This window comes from Phallusia mammillata, chromosome 2 (genome assembly GCF_965637545.1).
Source record: "Phallusia mammillata chromosome 2, kaPhaMamm4.hap1.1, whole genome shotgun sequence".
Taxonomy (NCBI): Eukaryota; Metazoa; Chordata; class Ascidiacea; order Phlebobranchia; family Ascidiidae; genus Phallusia; species Phallusia mammillata.
In genome coordinates, this window is record NC_137253.1 from 19,859,227 (window position 1) to 19,876,614 (window position 17,388).

A 17,388-nucleotide genomic window follows, 5' to 3' on the forward strand; every position below is an offset into this window, starting at 1 on the left:
TCGACTAAAGCAGTGGTTCCCAACCTGGGGTTCGCGGACCCCCAAGGGGTCCGTGAGATGGTTTCAGGGGGTCCGTGTGGAGGCAAACATTTGTAGTAATATTAACAACAGTACAATATTTTTAAGTTCCCAAACTGTTTTTACAATCCTGCATCTGAGTGCAAACTGTTTATCAAATCCTTGGATCAAGGAAAACTTGTGATTGTTCCTCCATTGTGACATCACAACATACATTAACAATAGAATTCTTTTTGCTTTGTTTTAAGTATTGTACACCAGAAAATGTATCTCTTTGTTGCATTGACTGCTACAGTACAGAACCTTATTAGGACTGCGAAGGCTGATTACAATTCTGCCCCCCAGAAAGTATAATAACGTATAGGTATAACGAAGGAAACGAAAAAAGACTAAATTACGTTGGGGGTCCGCGGACCGATAAAATTTATAAAAGGGGTCCGTGACTACAAAAAGGTTGGGAACCACTGGACTAAAGGTATTAACATCCATCCTGAGATGACACTGTACGTAATTCGAGTTTACAATTTACAAAAGAACATTTCAAGCAAACTATAAAATCACTAGTTTGTACAAAAGTTTGAGATAATCATAATCACTTGATGAAACATGTTCCGTAAAAGTTCAGCAGCACGCTGGGGAAAAATGCGTAGAAAGTGCAACGGGAGAACTGTTAGAAATAAATAAACAAACAAACAAATAAATATTTTAGTTAAGGATGATGAAAATTGTCATTTTCGATTCCAATGTCTTCCTCTTTCAGGCGCCGTGATTCTTTCGCTTTCTTTTCTCGCCTTACGCAATAATCCACAAGAAAACCTCCCAATACCATGATAATAATGAGCGAACTGACTACACTTATTATGATGGCAATCTTCAAGCTGGTGTCTACAAAAATATTAGTGCGATATATAATTTGTTTGCAATTTATGTTGGTAACTACATGAAATGCGATGCTTTATATCACAATGGTTCTCAAACTGGGTCCGCGGAGCGATTATGACAAAACAGTCAAGAGGGCATTTTAACAATTTAGAGTGTTGGTGTCGGATCGTGCAAATGTAAGTGATGCAGAAGTCTTAATTGCCGAACAATGCTCCTTCATTTTATCACTAGTAAGAAAACGCGGCAATTGAACGCACACAAAATTGTTATGCGAGGTAATTCTGTTGCGAAATCTAAAAGCACCATATACTCCCTATAATTCGATAGGTAGCGCAAAAAGAACGAACACTTATTTAAAACGATATTTCTCCGAAAAGAATGACACTTGGGACGATTTGGATTGGGGTAAGGTATTATGATTAGATTCAATAAAGTTTACATTAAAAATTGCTGCCCACACCTATATACCTCCCTTTAGCTGCTGCAGAAAATAACTAATTTACCGCTTTGTGCTACATGTCGAAATTTAGCTAAATGCGGGGCTGACGTGAGGTATGGTGTTAGTAGCTCACCAAGCCTTGAGACTTTAGTGAAAATGGTGTAAATTGTCGCATCAAGTAAGTTACCTTTCAAATCATTGTTAACTTATTTTTTTTGCTAAAGTATACATTCAGCTTTGCATTTACGTTTGACCGCGGGTATTTTGAAACCTATCGCGTATAAAGTATTAAAAAGGTTTGGGTGACACTCTCGTTTTAATATTATAAAGCCCACGATAATAGTGGTTAAATTAGTCAATGTTAATAACGAGGAGATGGGTATTTCCTCGGTAAGAATTGTGAGAAACAAAACTCCTCTACACGTATTTACCTATGTTACATGTAACTCTGTTGCCAGACCAGTTTGTTCCAGCATACTTGGGTGAACCTCCACATTCAATTACAGTCGGATCGGTACTACTCGTTACTGCATCAGCAAGTATATAATGTCTTCAAAATAAACAAAAGTTTGTTATAGAGCAGTGGTTCCCAACCTTTTTTTGTCGCGACCCAAATACTTACCAAAATTTTGTTTTGTGGCTTCTCACGACCCATGGATATGCATTCTTACTATTTGGGTTGTATTTTTGTTTGTAAATCAGGAAAGTTTTTCGAAAATTACTACGCTAGTTTGAAAAATAAAAACATCAAACAAAAATTTTTCGTTTTTCCGCCAACTTTAGAGCTGGTTCAAAGCATTATGAGCCAGACAACGCTTAACAGTGATACCACACAAACATTATGACGTCACAAACAGAATAATTCACCATCACGCCAAATAGTCATGAAATTGTTATTGGGAAACAATTCATAGCCTTTGGAAATAACAAAATAACGCTACGAAACGTAGATGCTCTAATTGTCACAAAAACTGGCGACCCAACAGAATTTACAGGCGACCCAACTTTGGGTCGCGACCCATAGGTTGGGAAACACTGTTATAGAGGTTACATAAGTTGTGGATATTTTAAAGACCTACTTTGAACAGATATATTCCACAACAGTCCCAAAGCTGTTGATTTCCGGTGGATTTGTTAATTCAGTTCCATTATGGGTGATAACTTTTCTTGTTGCAAACGTTGGAAGCTCCGGTACACGACTTAACATACATTTGATCGCTGAATAAAATGACTGTAATTAATAACATTAAAAGCAAAAAGTTTTAGCCTGCTTGTGAACCAGAGTTGTAAGTCGGGTCGGGTTCGGTTTCGGGTCTGATTTGGACCTAACTATTTACACTCTGTGTCAGTATTTTTTTTGTGCACATTTAACTAGCTAAGTAGCTAGTTGCTAAACAGGCCTAATGTCAATTAGCCTTAAAACGCCTTGTTTAAGACCAATTGTCTATTATTGTTTATTGTGTTTATTGTCTTGGTCTTTCGTTAGGCTTCAATTTATAGGCCTGTCAATCAAATTTTCGGGCCTAAACGGGCTTCTCAAAAACGATTCGGGTTCGGGTCGGGTTTCTGACTTGTACTTTCAGGTCCGTTTACAACTCCGTTGTGAACAATTGTGTAAAACCTCGTCCATGACAATTACGGTATAGCAAACCCAAAGTACAGCATGGCAAACTTAAGTTTCTAATTAATGTTAAGGTCTGGAGCGTAAATGCGGAAATGACGCCTACAGGGCTGAGCTGCAAAACGCGCATGCACCACCATCAAACCTGTGCAAGTTACTCCATCACCACTGAAGCCTCGATCGCATATGCATCGAAAACCGTCGGGAATATTGATGCATTGCGCGTTTTTGTTGCAGTTGTGCCACATTGAAACGCATTCCTGGACATCTACAAAAAGGAACAATAAAAAAGCGTTTAAACACATGTTGTGCCTCCTGCCTACAAACTTTTCATGCACATTTTAATTGTATTTCCAATTTTCAGTGACTGCATGGTAGTTGCTTACCAAGATTTAGGTTTGTATATGTTGCAGAAGCAGCGTTGCCAAAAATCAAGGCTAGGGACGTTGGTTCTTTCAACTTTGCTTCAATTTGTTGTTGAAGGGGAATGGCGCTTGTGAAGTTGCGCCATGTATACGGACGCTCAAAACAAATTGTGATTTTTGCGATCACATTAACAGTTCCAGACACCGACACCATCACAGTAGTGTTAGTTTTACTTGGTGAAACCACGTCAAAAATCTATTTGAAAAAAATGAAAAAATTAACTACACATTTCATTTAATGCAGTTATTAAAGGAGGTGTGGAGTTTCGCATTTGAGCTTACCAGCTGCTGAATAGCAGTAGAGTTGGTAGGTATGAGACTTGAGTTGACTTTTTTGGTAAAGAATGCTTCGCCAACTAGCTTTGTTAAAACATGCTCGCAAAAAGTTCCAGAAAAGCCAACAGTGCAGATACATTCCAGACAATATCCACTCTCGTTGTAAAATTTACAGTCTCCCCCATTATGGCAGCGGTTCATCCTAGCTAAGCGGAAATACACGTCATAACTTAATTATCTTTTTACACTACTTGATTGTAAACACATGCAATGTACCTGTTTTCAATAGACATAGCGTGCTATATTGTTAGTTAACAGTTTTCGTTATAAAACTTACTTGGTGTAGTCGGAGTACTTGTGGTAGCAGTATTAACAGCACCATTCGTAGACTGTGCTTGAATAATATTCCACAAACCAAACAGACACCACAAAAACAAAGTAACTCGATAAACCAACATTTTGTGTTCAAACAACTAACTTACTTTGTAATTTACGACTTGCTAAACGAATACAATCATTAAGTTAAAGGAAATATGTTATCTGACACTTTCATTGGGCGCCTTAATTACCATGCAGTAAATACGAGTGTCTCGTGTGACCACTTGATATCACAGCAGTACTGCACGCCCCTCAGAGAGGACAACTAATCGTGGTACCCGAACTGCGTGGAGTGACGTAATCGGAAGGCAGTGTCTACGCAACTGAGTGGATGACTAGTACATGCACGAAATTGTGCCAATGTACCTTTCATGTATCTTAAAATAGATGTGGAGTTTTGAAAAGAAGTGCCACCATGTTATCCATATGTAACTAAAATATACACCAAAATCGTAAGCAAATGCACTTCAATACACGTCAAAACATTCCGTGACTTTTATAAAAAAAATATTCTGTAAACCATTGTAAAGTAATAAGTTATAATAACATGGTGTTCTGAAGTGGCTCAACCTAGTTACGGACACACATGTTTGCTAGTTATACGCGATTGCAGTTTGTTGTAATTGCGTTTGTCTGACTAGTCATGTGACGCATGTATCACGTGAGAATAAACTGAAGCACGACAAAGCAATGCAAATGAGTCGACAAAGCAATGCGAATGAGTTGGTAATTGTTTTGTCAAACTCTTCCTAAAACAAGTTGTTGCCATTCAGCCCAAGTTCTGCAAACAAGTTTCACAAAATGGTTGTATGATTTAAACTTTTAATTCTGCAATGATATTTGTTTATATTTGATTATTAAAGTAAATTGTTCCACACTTTGACATTGGGAAGTTGTGTTTTTTGTGGTCACGCTGGTGTTTGTTTCCCATTAGGGACCTACAAATAGAGCTTAACAGAAATGTCACAACAATCGAACTTGTCAATACCAATATATGGTAGGGGCATATACTACATGCTCTTAACCACATTTCGGCTTTAGGTCATCTGTCTCAATCAATTACGCTGCATTGAAGGCTGTTTGTGACAGAAGGATTTAAAGTTAAGATTGTTGTGACAATTGCAGTGTGTTTTGACATGACAGACCGATAATTCAAACAGTAAAATAAACTCAAAATGCATTATTACGATATGTTCAGTTCAGCACCACTAGTGCGTTAAAATAGATACAAAGCAAAGTTTCATTTGATCACATTAATTCTTCATTTACCCAACACAAAAAATGGATTGTAATACAGCGTATAAATTTCAGTATATTTAGCTAAAGGCGCTAAATTGTTAATTTAATACATCTAAAAGTTATGGAATTTGTGCATCTCAGGCGTGCTTGTACGAAGAAGCTTAAGAGAGCTGTCAGTTTATCACTGCCCACTGATCTTCAACGATCCAGCGTTCTACATTTTGATTTTAACAAACCCCGTCGTCAAAGCATGCAAATTGGACTTGACACAACAGGCAGTCCCGACTAATCGTCTTTTACGATTTGCGCTTCGTTTGTGTTTGTCCAGTCCATGGCGCGGCAAATGCTTTGAACTTTAGCATAATATTTTGTTTGCCTCATAAGCAGTAGCCTAAAAAAATCTTTTACGGGACTGAAAAGTGGCGTTAAAAATGTACTGTTCAATAAACTGACAGGAAATTGTTATGTAAAACACAAATGCATGAACGAAATACAATTTTGACAAGTAAACCTACAAGAGAAAACTATAGGCAGAGCCACGACCGCCAACACCAAATCCGAAAAAGGGAAAACGAAAAAGGCAACGGCAGCTTTCGCTGCGCTCACAAACACCGCCAGTCGCAAAAGATCTTGACGTCACAGACAAGTAAAAAGAGCAGCTATATCGTGCTTTTAGTCGGCAGTTGTAGTTAAATTAATAGCGGTCATACAAAGGCTGTTTAATATGTTTCCGTTTGCGATGAAATATACAAGCTAATCAGCGTTTGATCTCGCGATGAACCAATGAGAATGTATACCATGTTATTATGACATCACACACAGTAATGTTGGCTTCGTACTACGTATTCACGTGTTTTAATTTCGGCAGAACTGTTTGGCAGCGGTGAGCGTAGGACTATGTTGAGACTCACAGTTCTGTAGTTCGTGGATTGTAAGTTTTCAGACAACAAGGAAATAAAATGAGGGCAATCTTCGAAGACAACGAGCTGTCGTACGAAAGTTTCGTCGAAACATTTTGCAATATCAACCGATCAGACGGCGATCGTTCCAGTGAAAGTGGTGAGTTAATTGCTGCCCAACTGACCAAGTGGTCAATCGAAAGGTCTTATGAATGGTTTTTACTAAATTTTATTTAAAATATGGTTAGCGACTTCCGCCAATAGAAATGAATTGTATTTCGTAAAATCGTAACATTTGCATGTTGCTTTTAGATTTTCTCGGCAACCAAGTATCGATTACTGAAGACGAAGGTTCATCAAACTATGAGGTAAAAAAAAACTGCATTTGCTGTACTAATTTATCAATGCCTAAAAAATGCAGCAAACGTTTACAGCGTTGGCACATGTAAAATGGGGTTTTGCAGCTGTACGACATTTAGATCCATTTCTTATCATTTATTCATAGGTATACAATCCCAACGTCGTGACATGACCTAACTATCCCACAGTGATCGCTTGCGTGACCGTATTTTTAGATTCCACTATCGTGTGTTGTTGACACTGTAGACTTTGTTGAATCGGGATCTAAATTTGTCTCCTACGGCCAATGAACGGTCGGTATCAGGCGAAATTGCGAAGTCGAAATTAGTTGTCACTCAGCCCCTCTCCAAATGTGTGTGTATGTAGCTAGCTTTGATGTACAAAAAACAACTAAGCTTGTGAAAATTTCCGCTTACATAGCTTTGTTTAAATTAGATGTGTTGTTGTGATAGCCCACAACCGGCTCGGCGCGTAGCCTCTGGAAAATCACGACTGCTTTCGCTTATGTTACACGTGTATAAAACAGCAGCGTTTAAAGTGCTGCAAGCAAACTTCAGTTTTGGCATAGGTGGTAAGTGCAAATTGGGTCAAGAAAGGAACGATTGTTCCGAACCTTGTCGAGATCGCTGCAAATTGTCAACTTAGAGCACTCGACCGTCGTATAAGTGTTGCGTAAAGCCACCACTTGTCCGTGTGTATCAAATTGCCTTGGTCCAATCGGTGATGACGAATGAGCGCTATCGGCAAGGCCGGTGGGACGATCTCATTTTACCAAAACAGTCAAGTTTGGCAACCACTGCAAGCGATCCAGAAGCGTGTTTGCCCTTGCGATGCGACGGCTAACTACCAATGTTTTCGTTTTATTGTTTCATTGTTTGCTGCGGGAAGATGTAAGGCCTTTGCGATGAAGTGATCTGCCAAGTAAATTTGATCGGGGGAGCATGTAAACTATAAGATCAAATAGTAAAATATCGCCAATGTAAATCATTAGTGTTATTGACCTCTAAACTTGGTTTTTTCCGCAGTTTTATTTTGTCAATGATCCGTCATTGAACTACACTTTATCTGAAGATCATGGTATTTAAAATGTAACAGGTTTAGACATGTGATTTGATAATTGCCATTCGGGGTTGTCAAGACAAAAATGATTCGCTTAAGTTCTCTTGTATTCGTTTGTCCGAGCGCCTACTGACACGTTGTGTTGTTTCGTTCTTAGCAGGGTATATCCAGGAGTAGCGCGGTGATCGCTGCAGTGTTTCACAGCAATACTATACCTGATCGCAGTATGTATCTGTTGAAACCAGCGTGGGTGCAGCTATTGCACTACATCACGTCTTTATATCAGTTCGTAACGCGATGTAGGTGGTCGTATGGCTTGATTAGTTATAACAAAGAACCGACAATAACTAGCACCTTATCCTTGATAGATTAGTATTAGCTACATGCTTTCATTTAGTATTATTAATTGCAATCTGAGTATTGGATTGTATGCTAGAGGGCTAATGCAAGTTGTATAGCAGTCGATACTTAAGTTTAAATCAAACGTGAATGCAGTTTATCAACCTTTTACAGTTCTATTGTGAAGGTTATGTAGCAACTTTGGATGTAACACAGCTTGTCGCATCATGTAACATCGAGGTGGCGAGATTTCGCATGTTTATGTTTTACTTGGTTGAACTGGTTCGTCAGTTGCGCTGGATTTATTACGCGCCTTCTAAATAGAGCGTTTAAATCGTGAGAATTGCGCCCCGAGAGTCGAACGAGAAAAACAGCTGATGACATCTTTCTATTACCGACTCCCAATTAATTTTTATTTTATACAACACGTCAGTCTGTCGTTAAATTAAAACTACGCGTGAAACGTTCGAACCTTCGCGGTCCATATCAGGTGCAATGCAAGATGCGTCACTTCCTACGTAAAAAATCTTTATGTCTGACCTCCTAATGTCAGTCGGACGTTGTTTCAGTTGGCACCGTAGTTGCACATTTTACTGTTCAATTCAGTTACAAAAGGTTACGGATTTCGATGTTACAATGGGCACAGCAGAGGTCTTTCCGTCGAAAACGGGTGCGTGTGTTATTTTAGCGAGTTGTTCGATATTTATGACGAAATTGCGTCAGTGTGTCGTTGGTATCGAGCGTTCTACATCGTTAACGAAACCTCGTTACGACCTTCGCTGGCCTGTTTGCTAAAATTAATTGGTCGGTCGATACTTCGAGTAAACACAATTGCTGTGCAATTCTGCTCACAAGAAATGTGTTTACTATTGACATCATTGGTCGCTAAATGCTGGTTTTGTTTGCAGACAACCTCGACTAAGAGCTTGGAAAGCAACGGCAAACGCCATGAAAGAGAAGATACAAGAAGTATAAGCGAAATTCCAGTCAGCGGTAAGCGCAAAACTGCTTTTGAAGATATTCTTGACAGTGTGTTTAAGTGTAGCAACTAGCAACAACATAAAACCTAACCATCCGCAGAAAACGGTTTATCATAACTACATAAAGAATCAGATGGTGTGTTTGCACCTTGTTCCATAATGAAAGTGAAAGATACGGCGCGGTTTCTGCCTTGTGGTGTGAATGTATTGGGATACAAGGCAGCCATAACCTGACAACATGGGTTTGTAACATGAAGCGAAGTAAACCATGCAGGGGCTTGGGAGAGTAAATTCCCACCAGTGCGCCAAACTCTCACAGCGTGATATCGAGAATGAGATCTTGCTTTCCCACAGTTGTATTGAGTCGCCTTCACGTGGAGCAGGTTCATGGGGAGCCACATACGCCTACACACAGGCGAGGCGATTGTGTTGATATTGAATATTGACAAATGGGCAAACAAAATTCGTGTGAAACTGCTGCACCGTTTACTATACATCTAGATAAGACTAATGACACATATGGTGACGTAATCTATTAAACTAGCACAAGCGCATCTATTCATGTACGGATGTTTGTAATTGGAAAGACATGTGCGTGCTTATCGCTACAACGTTCATGTTTACACGGTGTACCATTTCAGACCAGAGGGCTCCAATGTTTGCTTTTTGTATTTTCTGGTAATTGCCTACCATCTACATCCCACTCCCTGCTTGTTGCGTTGACGCCGCGCTTGACTAACAGTTGTCATATGACGTACTACTATTTGAAGCATGCACATTTAATTCCAAACCGAAATGCATCGCCTTCGATCAGCACTTATCAGGGCGGGCAAAACACTCCAAAGCGTAAACATTGGGTCACCGTTGCCGATCGTTGATGACTGCGATTTAAATCAAACAACATTTATCATCGAAACTTCCGAGAAGCACAAATTATATTTGTTGAGCCCATTCAACATACATCGGACAATTTATTGCTATAATAGTTAGCAAACATGGCATCCGCCACTGTCTAAATTGGTTCAGATAAAAACGTTCCAAAGATTGAAAAAACAACCTTCATTTGTGAAAATGCGTTATTCGGTTAGTTACCAGTAGGTGCTGTCAATTTAGCAACGTGGCGCCATATTGCCACCAAGATTCACCGAAATACGACAACTGCAGCTGGTTTCTTTAGCCATTTTTATTGAAGCGTTTATTACTTGGAAATGTTAAATATTGCGTGACGATAAAACCTATGAAGCCAACCACTGAAGCCTATTGACTTCTTTTACCGCGTGAAACTATAAATAAAGTAAAATTCAGGTTAAACCACATTTTCATACAGTCAAACACAAGAGAACAAATGCGGTATACATTTGCTAATCAAGTACTGCAAGTTTGTCATTTTGATTTTTTTCTTTTTGACAGTGAATGTTGGCAAAGCCTCATCAACATCAAGTGGGCTAGTCGGACGTCGAAAGAAGCTCAGGAAGGTTTCCATCGACAAACTGACGTCATTCGGCGAAGCTGTTCGATCGGGTGTGACGTCACGGAAAACTAAAGTCCCAGATCGAGGTTGGAAATTTTAAACTTCTTTGTAACATTGTATGTCGGATTTATTCGATAATCACACAAAAGGGATCAAGCGTGACTGGTAGGGATGATACTTTCAATGTATTGCATGAAAGAAACGTCTCGATTGACAGAACATGACAAGGGCTTTAGGTTTCGGGGAAACAAAATTTTTGGCAGAAATTTTAGTGTTTTATTAGTGTTGTTAAGTCATTGAAACTAATAATCATCTTTGAACTAATTCGTTTTCAACTCCAGAGCTGTCTGTTTGTGTAATTTGGGTTAAACTGTGATAGCGACTTAACTAAACTATTTTGATTTGTCCAGAGGATCAGGCATTCACGCCAGGCACAGGGGATGGAAGGCGAATGTCAACATGGCTGAGTAACATCCCACCTTATCTGGCTCGTAAGTGGGTCGCGGATAGCGAGACGACATCGACTGACGGTGAAGGCGGAAGTTCCGGCAGCATTTCCTCTATTTCCTCTAAGAGCTCAGCGCCGCTCTCTAAGCCTTCTGTCTTCCGCATTCCCGCAACGAGACTGGGTGCCGCCGCACACAGGGGATATCTGGATTGCAGGAACAAGAAAAAACAATGGGAAAGGTAATTTACGTTTGCCCTGAAATAGCACACAAGTACATCTCAATATGTTTCGGGGTGTTTCGCTTTTTCACAATAAGTGGCTTGAGAACCTGTTTCCGGCATTATCATCTGGTCGTTGCGCTCTTAACATCAGACCTGCTGCTTTTACGCTTCAGCAATGCTTTGGACAAAAATGTTGCTTTTTTCATAAAAAATAATGAATACGATTTTTTGTATTATTTAAATGTATCAAACATTCATTGTTTCCAAATACCCACAACATGAACTTTCAAAATTCAAATTAAACCTGTGACAGGAAAGGACAATAAGAAATTTTACTTCCAGTGGTTGTAAAAAAAATGTAACTAATTAAATCTACCAGGCCGCCAATAGCGGTTCTCGACTATTTCACTGCTAGAACAATGTGGCTCAAATTTAATTGCTGACAAGGTGGTCTGTGGCATTGTTCGTCAAAGCGGAGAGTTCTAATCAGTTTGGAACACATTTGCTGACAACTGAAAAACCTGTTTGGGAATCGTCGACTGGTAAACACCCCTCATAGCTTGCCGCAAGCCAACAATTACTGCAAACATGCTTAACGGTTGCGCAAGTGCTATTCGAAACGAGTGGTATCTCACGATAACGCGTATGTTTGTAGATATGGATTATCTCTTGACGACAGATCCCTATTTTGCCTGTCAATGTGTGGTTGCAGCCAAACTAGACGAGACAAAATAATCGTTACTTTAATTATACGATCTCTTGTGTCAATAAAGCTATGTGCCAGTAGGTAATTCCCGGTTTAAAAATTTTTGCGGAACTTAGTGTCCCATAAAATATCATATGACTTGCCTAATGATTTCAATCCTATTGAATCAGCTTCAGGCGTCCCATTACAAATACAAAAAGCAGAAGCACTATGTTGTCAGCTCATTAAGGGAACGTTTTGCCTTGTGCACCCAACTGACCTCCATTACTTCGTTCGAATGTAAACAACAAAACATGGTGCGCAAAGTGGAAGGCAGCACTTAAACCGTGATACCAAAATAACAGCAACCTGCTGAGCTATTGGCTAGTTTGGTTTGACAAGTACTCTGTGTTGATTTAACCGAACCAACTCGACTGTTAGATTGGCCTACTTTTGCGTTTTGTATAAACTTTTATTAAAAGCCCCCAAAAAACAAAGCGACGTGCTATGACCGCCTGCTTATCGACTTACACTGGATTTTTGTGTGTGATGTATCGCCTCCGAAACAGATTGAAATTCGACAGCTTTGTTAGGGTGTAAACAAGATTATCGCTTCGATGTATGGGTTGTAAACACATTCAGATGGGGTAATGGGTTCAATACTATTATATTGTAAATAATTATGCGTTAAAAACGATTGTTTTGTGAATAATAAATACGATTGAGTTGAACATTACAACAATAGGACCACTTGACAACTGTTTTAGTGGCGGTGGTTAATATTGGGTCGCTTTAATTTTTGTAACTATGTTTCGTTTCTCGTCTTCTTAAAAAACACATCAAACAGTTGTTTTTACGGGTCACATGAAGTCGGAAATAGCTCACAATGTAGTGTGAACTCACAGTGTTGTACTACTGCAGGGGTGTCCAACACGTGGCACGCGTGCCAAAAGTGGCACGCAGAGCATTTACAAATGGCACGCGAGCTTTTGCACATTCAGGTAGTAAACATTTGTCACGCAATTAAATTTGTTTCTATTGATTCTTCTTGGCCTTTATTCTAACCTCTGTAAAGATTAAATTGTTCGTTTTTGACAAAATTTAAAGCCTCCTTGCCATAGGCGTAGAGCTTCAAAAAAATGCCAGGGGTGCGACTTTTGATCAATAGCACCGATACCTTCTGTGTTTTAGCCTGTAGTTCCTGTCACATTATAATGTAAATAGTCACTTGATACATTTCTTTGTGTGGTTGGGGTGTTTACTGTGCGTCCAATAACGTATGCACATACCGAAAGGACGATTTGCCGAATCATTTTAACAACGATTTAGTTTTTAAAGAACTTGTTACGCAGGAAATAAAAGTAAAACCAATTCACGTTTCAAATACAGCTGACCGAAACTTAGGTCATCTTGGATCAAGTTTGGGCCGTTGCAGTGCTTGGCAAACGGATATTTAACACGGCTTAGGAATCGGTAATGCAAACGTACATAACAACATCTAAAAGCGGCTATAAACCCCTTGCATTGTTTAATGTTGGCATGGAATTTATTAACAAAAAAATTATAATTATTTTTATTTCAGAAAGTTGTTGCGCCACATAATACTAAAACGTTAGTGAACGTGCCATGTTTATGTCGCAATAAAATGCCCGTTTATTTCGAAACAATTGTAATTGTTGCGTTTCAACCGATGTCTGTTCAATTAATTACGTGACTACAAACGCATTTGTGTTTAGTTGGAAAAACATTTTAAACCGACGTAACCAAAGGCTGGCACGCGAGTATATTTTGAAACCAAAATTGGCACGGCGGTGTGTTCGAGTTGGACACCCCTGTACTACTGTGTAGTACACCCGGGTACACTGCCTTTCCACGCTAACGCATCAATAATAGATCACTGATCCATTGTAAACCAGCACCGAGCACTGAGGCTTCTATTTTGGTCGCCGACGTCATCGTTAACTTTATGTTCAAACTACTTCCCGTTGCTATACTATTTTTGGCTCCAATGCAACGCCTAAACTGACAATACGATATTGGAAGTAGAAAACATTCATACCAGAGTTTTGTGTATTTTCTAATGTCTGTACTCAGGGTTTGTGTATTTTCTAATGTCTGTACTGTTTGGTTGCAGGTTTTGGTGCGTTCTCCAAGACACTTGTCTTTATTGTTACAACACCCCTCAGTCGGACGTGACCCGTGACGCAGTGTTGTTACGAGGCTATGATGTTGTTGCTGACGTCACTAACCTTAATCGAACCCGATTCGTGTTTCGACTGCAGCAACAGGTGCTGTTAAAATAAAGTATCACATTTTTAATCCATTTATTGCCAAACTAATGAGGTTAATGAGCGATAATTATACCACGTCATGTGTTTTATGCATTTACCTTTTGAGGTTATGACGCTGAATTGAAGAAATAATTAGGCTGATATATTACATCATACAAATATTCAGGAAATTTTGGTTAAAGAGAAATGAGGCTGTTAAACTATACCAGCAGTTGTTTGCATTAAACTATAAGTTTGATTGTTGTTCAGGGAGTTCCAACTCTCCACTTTGCATCGGACAATCATCGGGACTTCCTTCTTTGGGTAGGAACGCTTGAAAGAGAAACGCGTCAAGTAACTGCGCACCGAAATCAAACGTAAGTAGCTAATGGCAATCAATGGTCACATGACCGTACGTCATTCATTCTTATAATCTCATACTCCTGTAAAGGCTTAAGTATTAGTAGTAGCAAGAGTCGGTTTGGTATAATGTGAAACACAATACAAGTACAAAGTGCAATGCAATAAATTTCGTGTATTTTTTTAGAAAAAGCGCATCTACTGAAGAAGAATTGTTAGTGGCAAAAAAGAAGGTTCACCGTGCTAGTATGCCCGCCCTGTCGCAGTTGTCTCCGTCTGAAACGAATCGAATGTTAAGGGTAAGTGCATTATATTTCAAATCCCTTGAAATGATACATATAGGTTGCGGTATTGATAACCATTAAATCTACACCTTTCATATTTTGATGGGCTGGTTACATTTTACAGAACTCCGCGTCGCAAGAGAAGTTTGACAATGAGCTGATTCAGATGCAGAAGCAAAAGCTATTACAGGAAATTTCTACGCAACGCCAGCAGATTATCGAAGAACAAATTATTCTTGAAAAAGTCGCTTCTACTACCCAACTACCTAATTCAAACAACCAATCAGCATCCAGGAGGATGTCACGTGAGGAAGTCATTGGCCACTACGAAAGGGCTAAAGAAGAGGAAGAATTAAAAGTAACCAAGTTCTTGACGCTTCTTAACAGGTAAACCATTTTTAACTCAGATTTGGAAATATTTGGTACAAAATATACAAAAGTTCATGGATCCCGTTTTTGCATTCACTTAGACGCAGAAATTCGGTTCAGCTTAAAGCGGACCAGTGTTCGAAAGATCTGGCACCCAAAAGTGGGCGTCGTCGTCGTGACAACCACTTTCAGTTTTCGTCCATGGAATCAAGATTAAAAGAGATGCAAGAAACTCTTTCTTTAATTGACAAGGAGTTTGAAGAGGAAGAGGCAAACAAATTGGTAAATAACAAGATTTCATTGCTTCTTATTTACTCTCTGATATATTCAAGCTTTAACTTAACAGGCTTCAGTGAATTTATGTACTTTTTTTCAGCACAATCTTGAAAAGCTGCAACAGAAACGAGACCTTGAACTGCTTATTCTGGAACAGCGAGAAACCTTGGACATTATGCGACGTCACAAATCGAAAGGAATGTCCCACAGAAGACGTCGCAGTTTGAATGATGCGGCTTCTCCTTCATCTGCTCGTTCCGTGAACACGCTGGGTTCGATTGACGAATTATCAAGTATATCGGATGAGCGCATGTCTTCATCCACTTCCACGAGCTCCATGTCTGTAAGTAGAGGCGTTAGATAGTTTTGTGCAAATAAAATTAAGGTTGTGCTGCTTACAATTTTCAGCTGTTTTATGAAAGGGTTTTTTTTTTGCCACAGGAAGCAAACGGAAACAACCTTTTTCCTCCGACTATAAACTCGCTAAGTCTACGGTCCATGTCGACACCGCTCACTTGCAAGAAGATTTTCTACGAAGGACCAAAATCCACCCCGACCCGACAATTCAACACTGATGTCAGCTCTGATGCTGATTCTGGATTCCAACCTTCCCAAGTTTTAGACGAATTCGACTCTACTACTGTGGATAAAACTTCACGGACACTTTCGGAGATTTCTAGCCCGCGTTTGCCGTCAGACTCAAACGATGAAGCGAATACTGAAAACAACATTGCGACATGCTCTGATGGGACGCCAAGCGGACACTCTCCTGATATGGTTCGCCCGCAAGGGGGCAATAAAGATAAAGAAATTGCATCTTCAGTTCTGGAACAAATCGAGGTGTGTTTTAAAACTAAAACCAGTGGGCACGTTTGCATACACGACTATATGTTCAATATAGATAAAATATAATTCTTTGCACATTACCAGTGGATAGTTTTTTGTACTAAAAGTTTGCATATGTTTTTGCAGGATTTTGAACAATTTGTCAAGACGAAATTGGAAGCAAAACGTAACGCGACTTGACGTTTTCATATTCAGCCTTCCGAAGAGTTCCAATGCATGTTTCCTTGGCAACTCACTTCAAACTCAACGGCTTGTCATTCCAGCTCGTTTAATTTTTTTGCTTTTTTCGATTTTTTGTGTGGAGCGATTTTAGCGTGACGTAACAAAATCTTGCAATTTAAAAATGTCTCAACAGGACATAAACATCACCATAGGATGTGAAATATAGCTCACGATTTTGCAAACTGTTTGTGCTGCTTTAGTTTCAATGCTTCCTTCTGTTTTGTATTTCAAATAAACGATGTGTTATATAAAGTCTTTACGGACACACAGTTAGGCCATTAGGAGTTTCGGTCTCAAACTTTCTTAGCGGATTTCGTGCATCCCACTTACAACAGATAGTGGCTGAATGTTAGTTATTATGGGTCCCCTTCTATGAAGGGAACACATATTGTTTTTGTCCGTATTTTTTTCTTTTTTTCTTTTCTCTGTCCAACCCTGGTTTGTTATACGCGTTTGGTCAAGAAAGAGTGCTTCGAATTTATTCAAATTTGGACCGATGTTAGTTATTAATACAAATTTGATCCTCCTGAAGTTTGACCCCGGAGGACCCAGCGGTTCACCCACAGGCACCCAAACGTACTTTTTTAAAACGGGTGTATTGACTAAAGTACATGAGCTAGGAGTTTTACGCTTTGTTGTTTGGTGCAATGTAAGGTATTTTAAAGAATTTTGTACCTTAAAAAAGATTTTCCCATTTTTCACCCCCACAAAATATTCGTTTTTGTCTAACGCTGGTTTGTTATATGCGTTTGGTCAAGAAAAAGTGCTTCAAATTTACACAGATGATAGTTATTGATCCGAATTTGATCCTTCTGAAGTTTGCCCCCAAATGACCCAGCGGTTCACCCACAGGCCCCCAAAACGATTGTTTTAAACGGCTGTACTGACTAAAGTACATAATCTGAGAGTTTCATGCTTTGTTGGTTGGTGCAATGTGAGGTATTCTAAAGAATTTCGTAACTTTTTATTGGATTAACCCATTTTCACCCCTTAAACACCAAAATATTAAGTTTTAGGCCAA

General features: G+C 39.3%; 2 protein-coding genes across 3 annotated transcripts; one reads left to right on the forward strand and one right to left on the reverse strand.

The window, feature by feature from the left end:
- Positions 1–3: 3 nt before the first annotated feature.
- Positions 4–4,156, reverse strand: LOC145214951 (uncharacterized). Its single transcript, XM_080083594.1, has 7 exons — positions 3,999–4,156; positions 3,668–3,867; positions 3,347–3,581; positions 3,106–3,228; positions 2,419–2,557; positions 1,771–1,889; positions 4–903 (listed from the first exon to the last, which is right to left on the reverse strand). The coding sequence occupies exons 1-7, from the start codon at positions 4,117–4,119 to the stop codon at positions 728–730; spliced, it is 1,113 nt and encodes a 370-aa protein (XP_079939720.1). The 5' UTR covers positions 4,120–4,156; the 3' UTR covers positions 4–727.
- A 1,827-nt stretch (positions 4,157–5,983) lies between these two features.
- On the forward strand, positions 5,984–16,619 carry LOC145214015 (uncharacterized). Of its 2 annotated transcripts, XM_080082439.1 has the most exons (13): positions 5,984–6,337; positions 6,490–6,545; positions 8,844–8,928; positions 10,326–10,472; positions 10,797–11,073; positions 13,875–14,028; positions 14,281–14,387; positions 14,558–14,669; positions 14,779–15,041; positions 15,125–15,305; positions 15,400–15,642; positions 15,741–16,139; positions 16,272–16,619. In XM_080082439.1, exons 1-13 carry the CDS (start codon positions 6,238–6,240, stop codon positions 16,323–16,325), a joined length of 2,178 nt encoding a protein of 725 aa, XP_079938565.1. In that variant the 5' UTR covers positions 5,984–6,237; the 3' UTR covers positions 16,326–16,619. The 2 variants fall into 2 exon arrangements, with proteins under 2 accessions (XP_079938565.1, XP_079938566.1); XM_080082440.1 differs by lacking the exons at positions 5,984–6,337; positions 6,490–6,545 and adding an exon at positions 8,234–8,605.
- Positions 16,620–17,388: the final 769 nt, after the last annotated feature.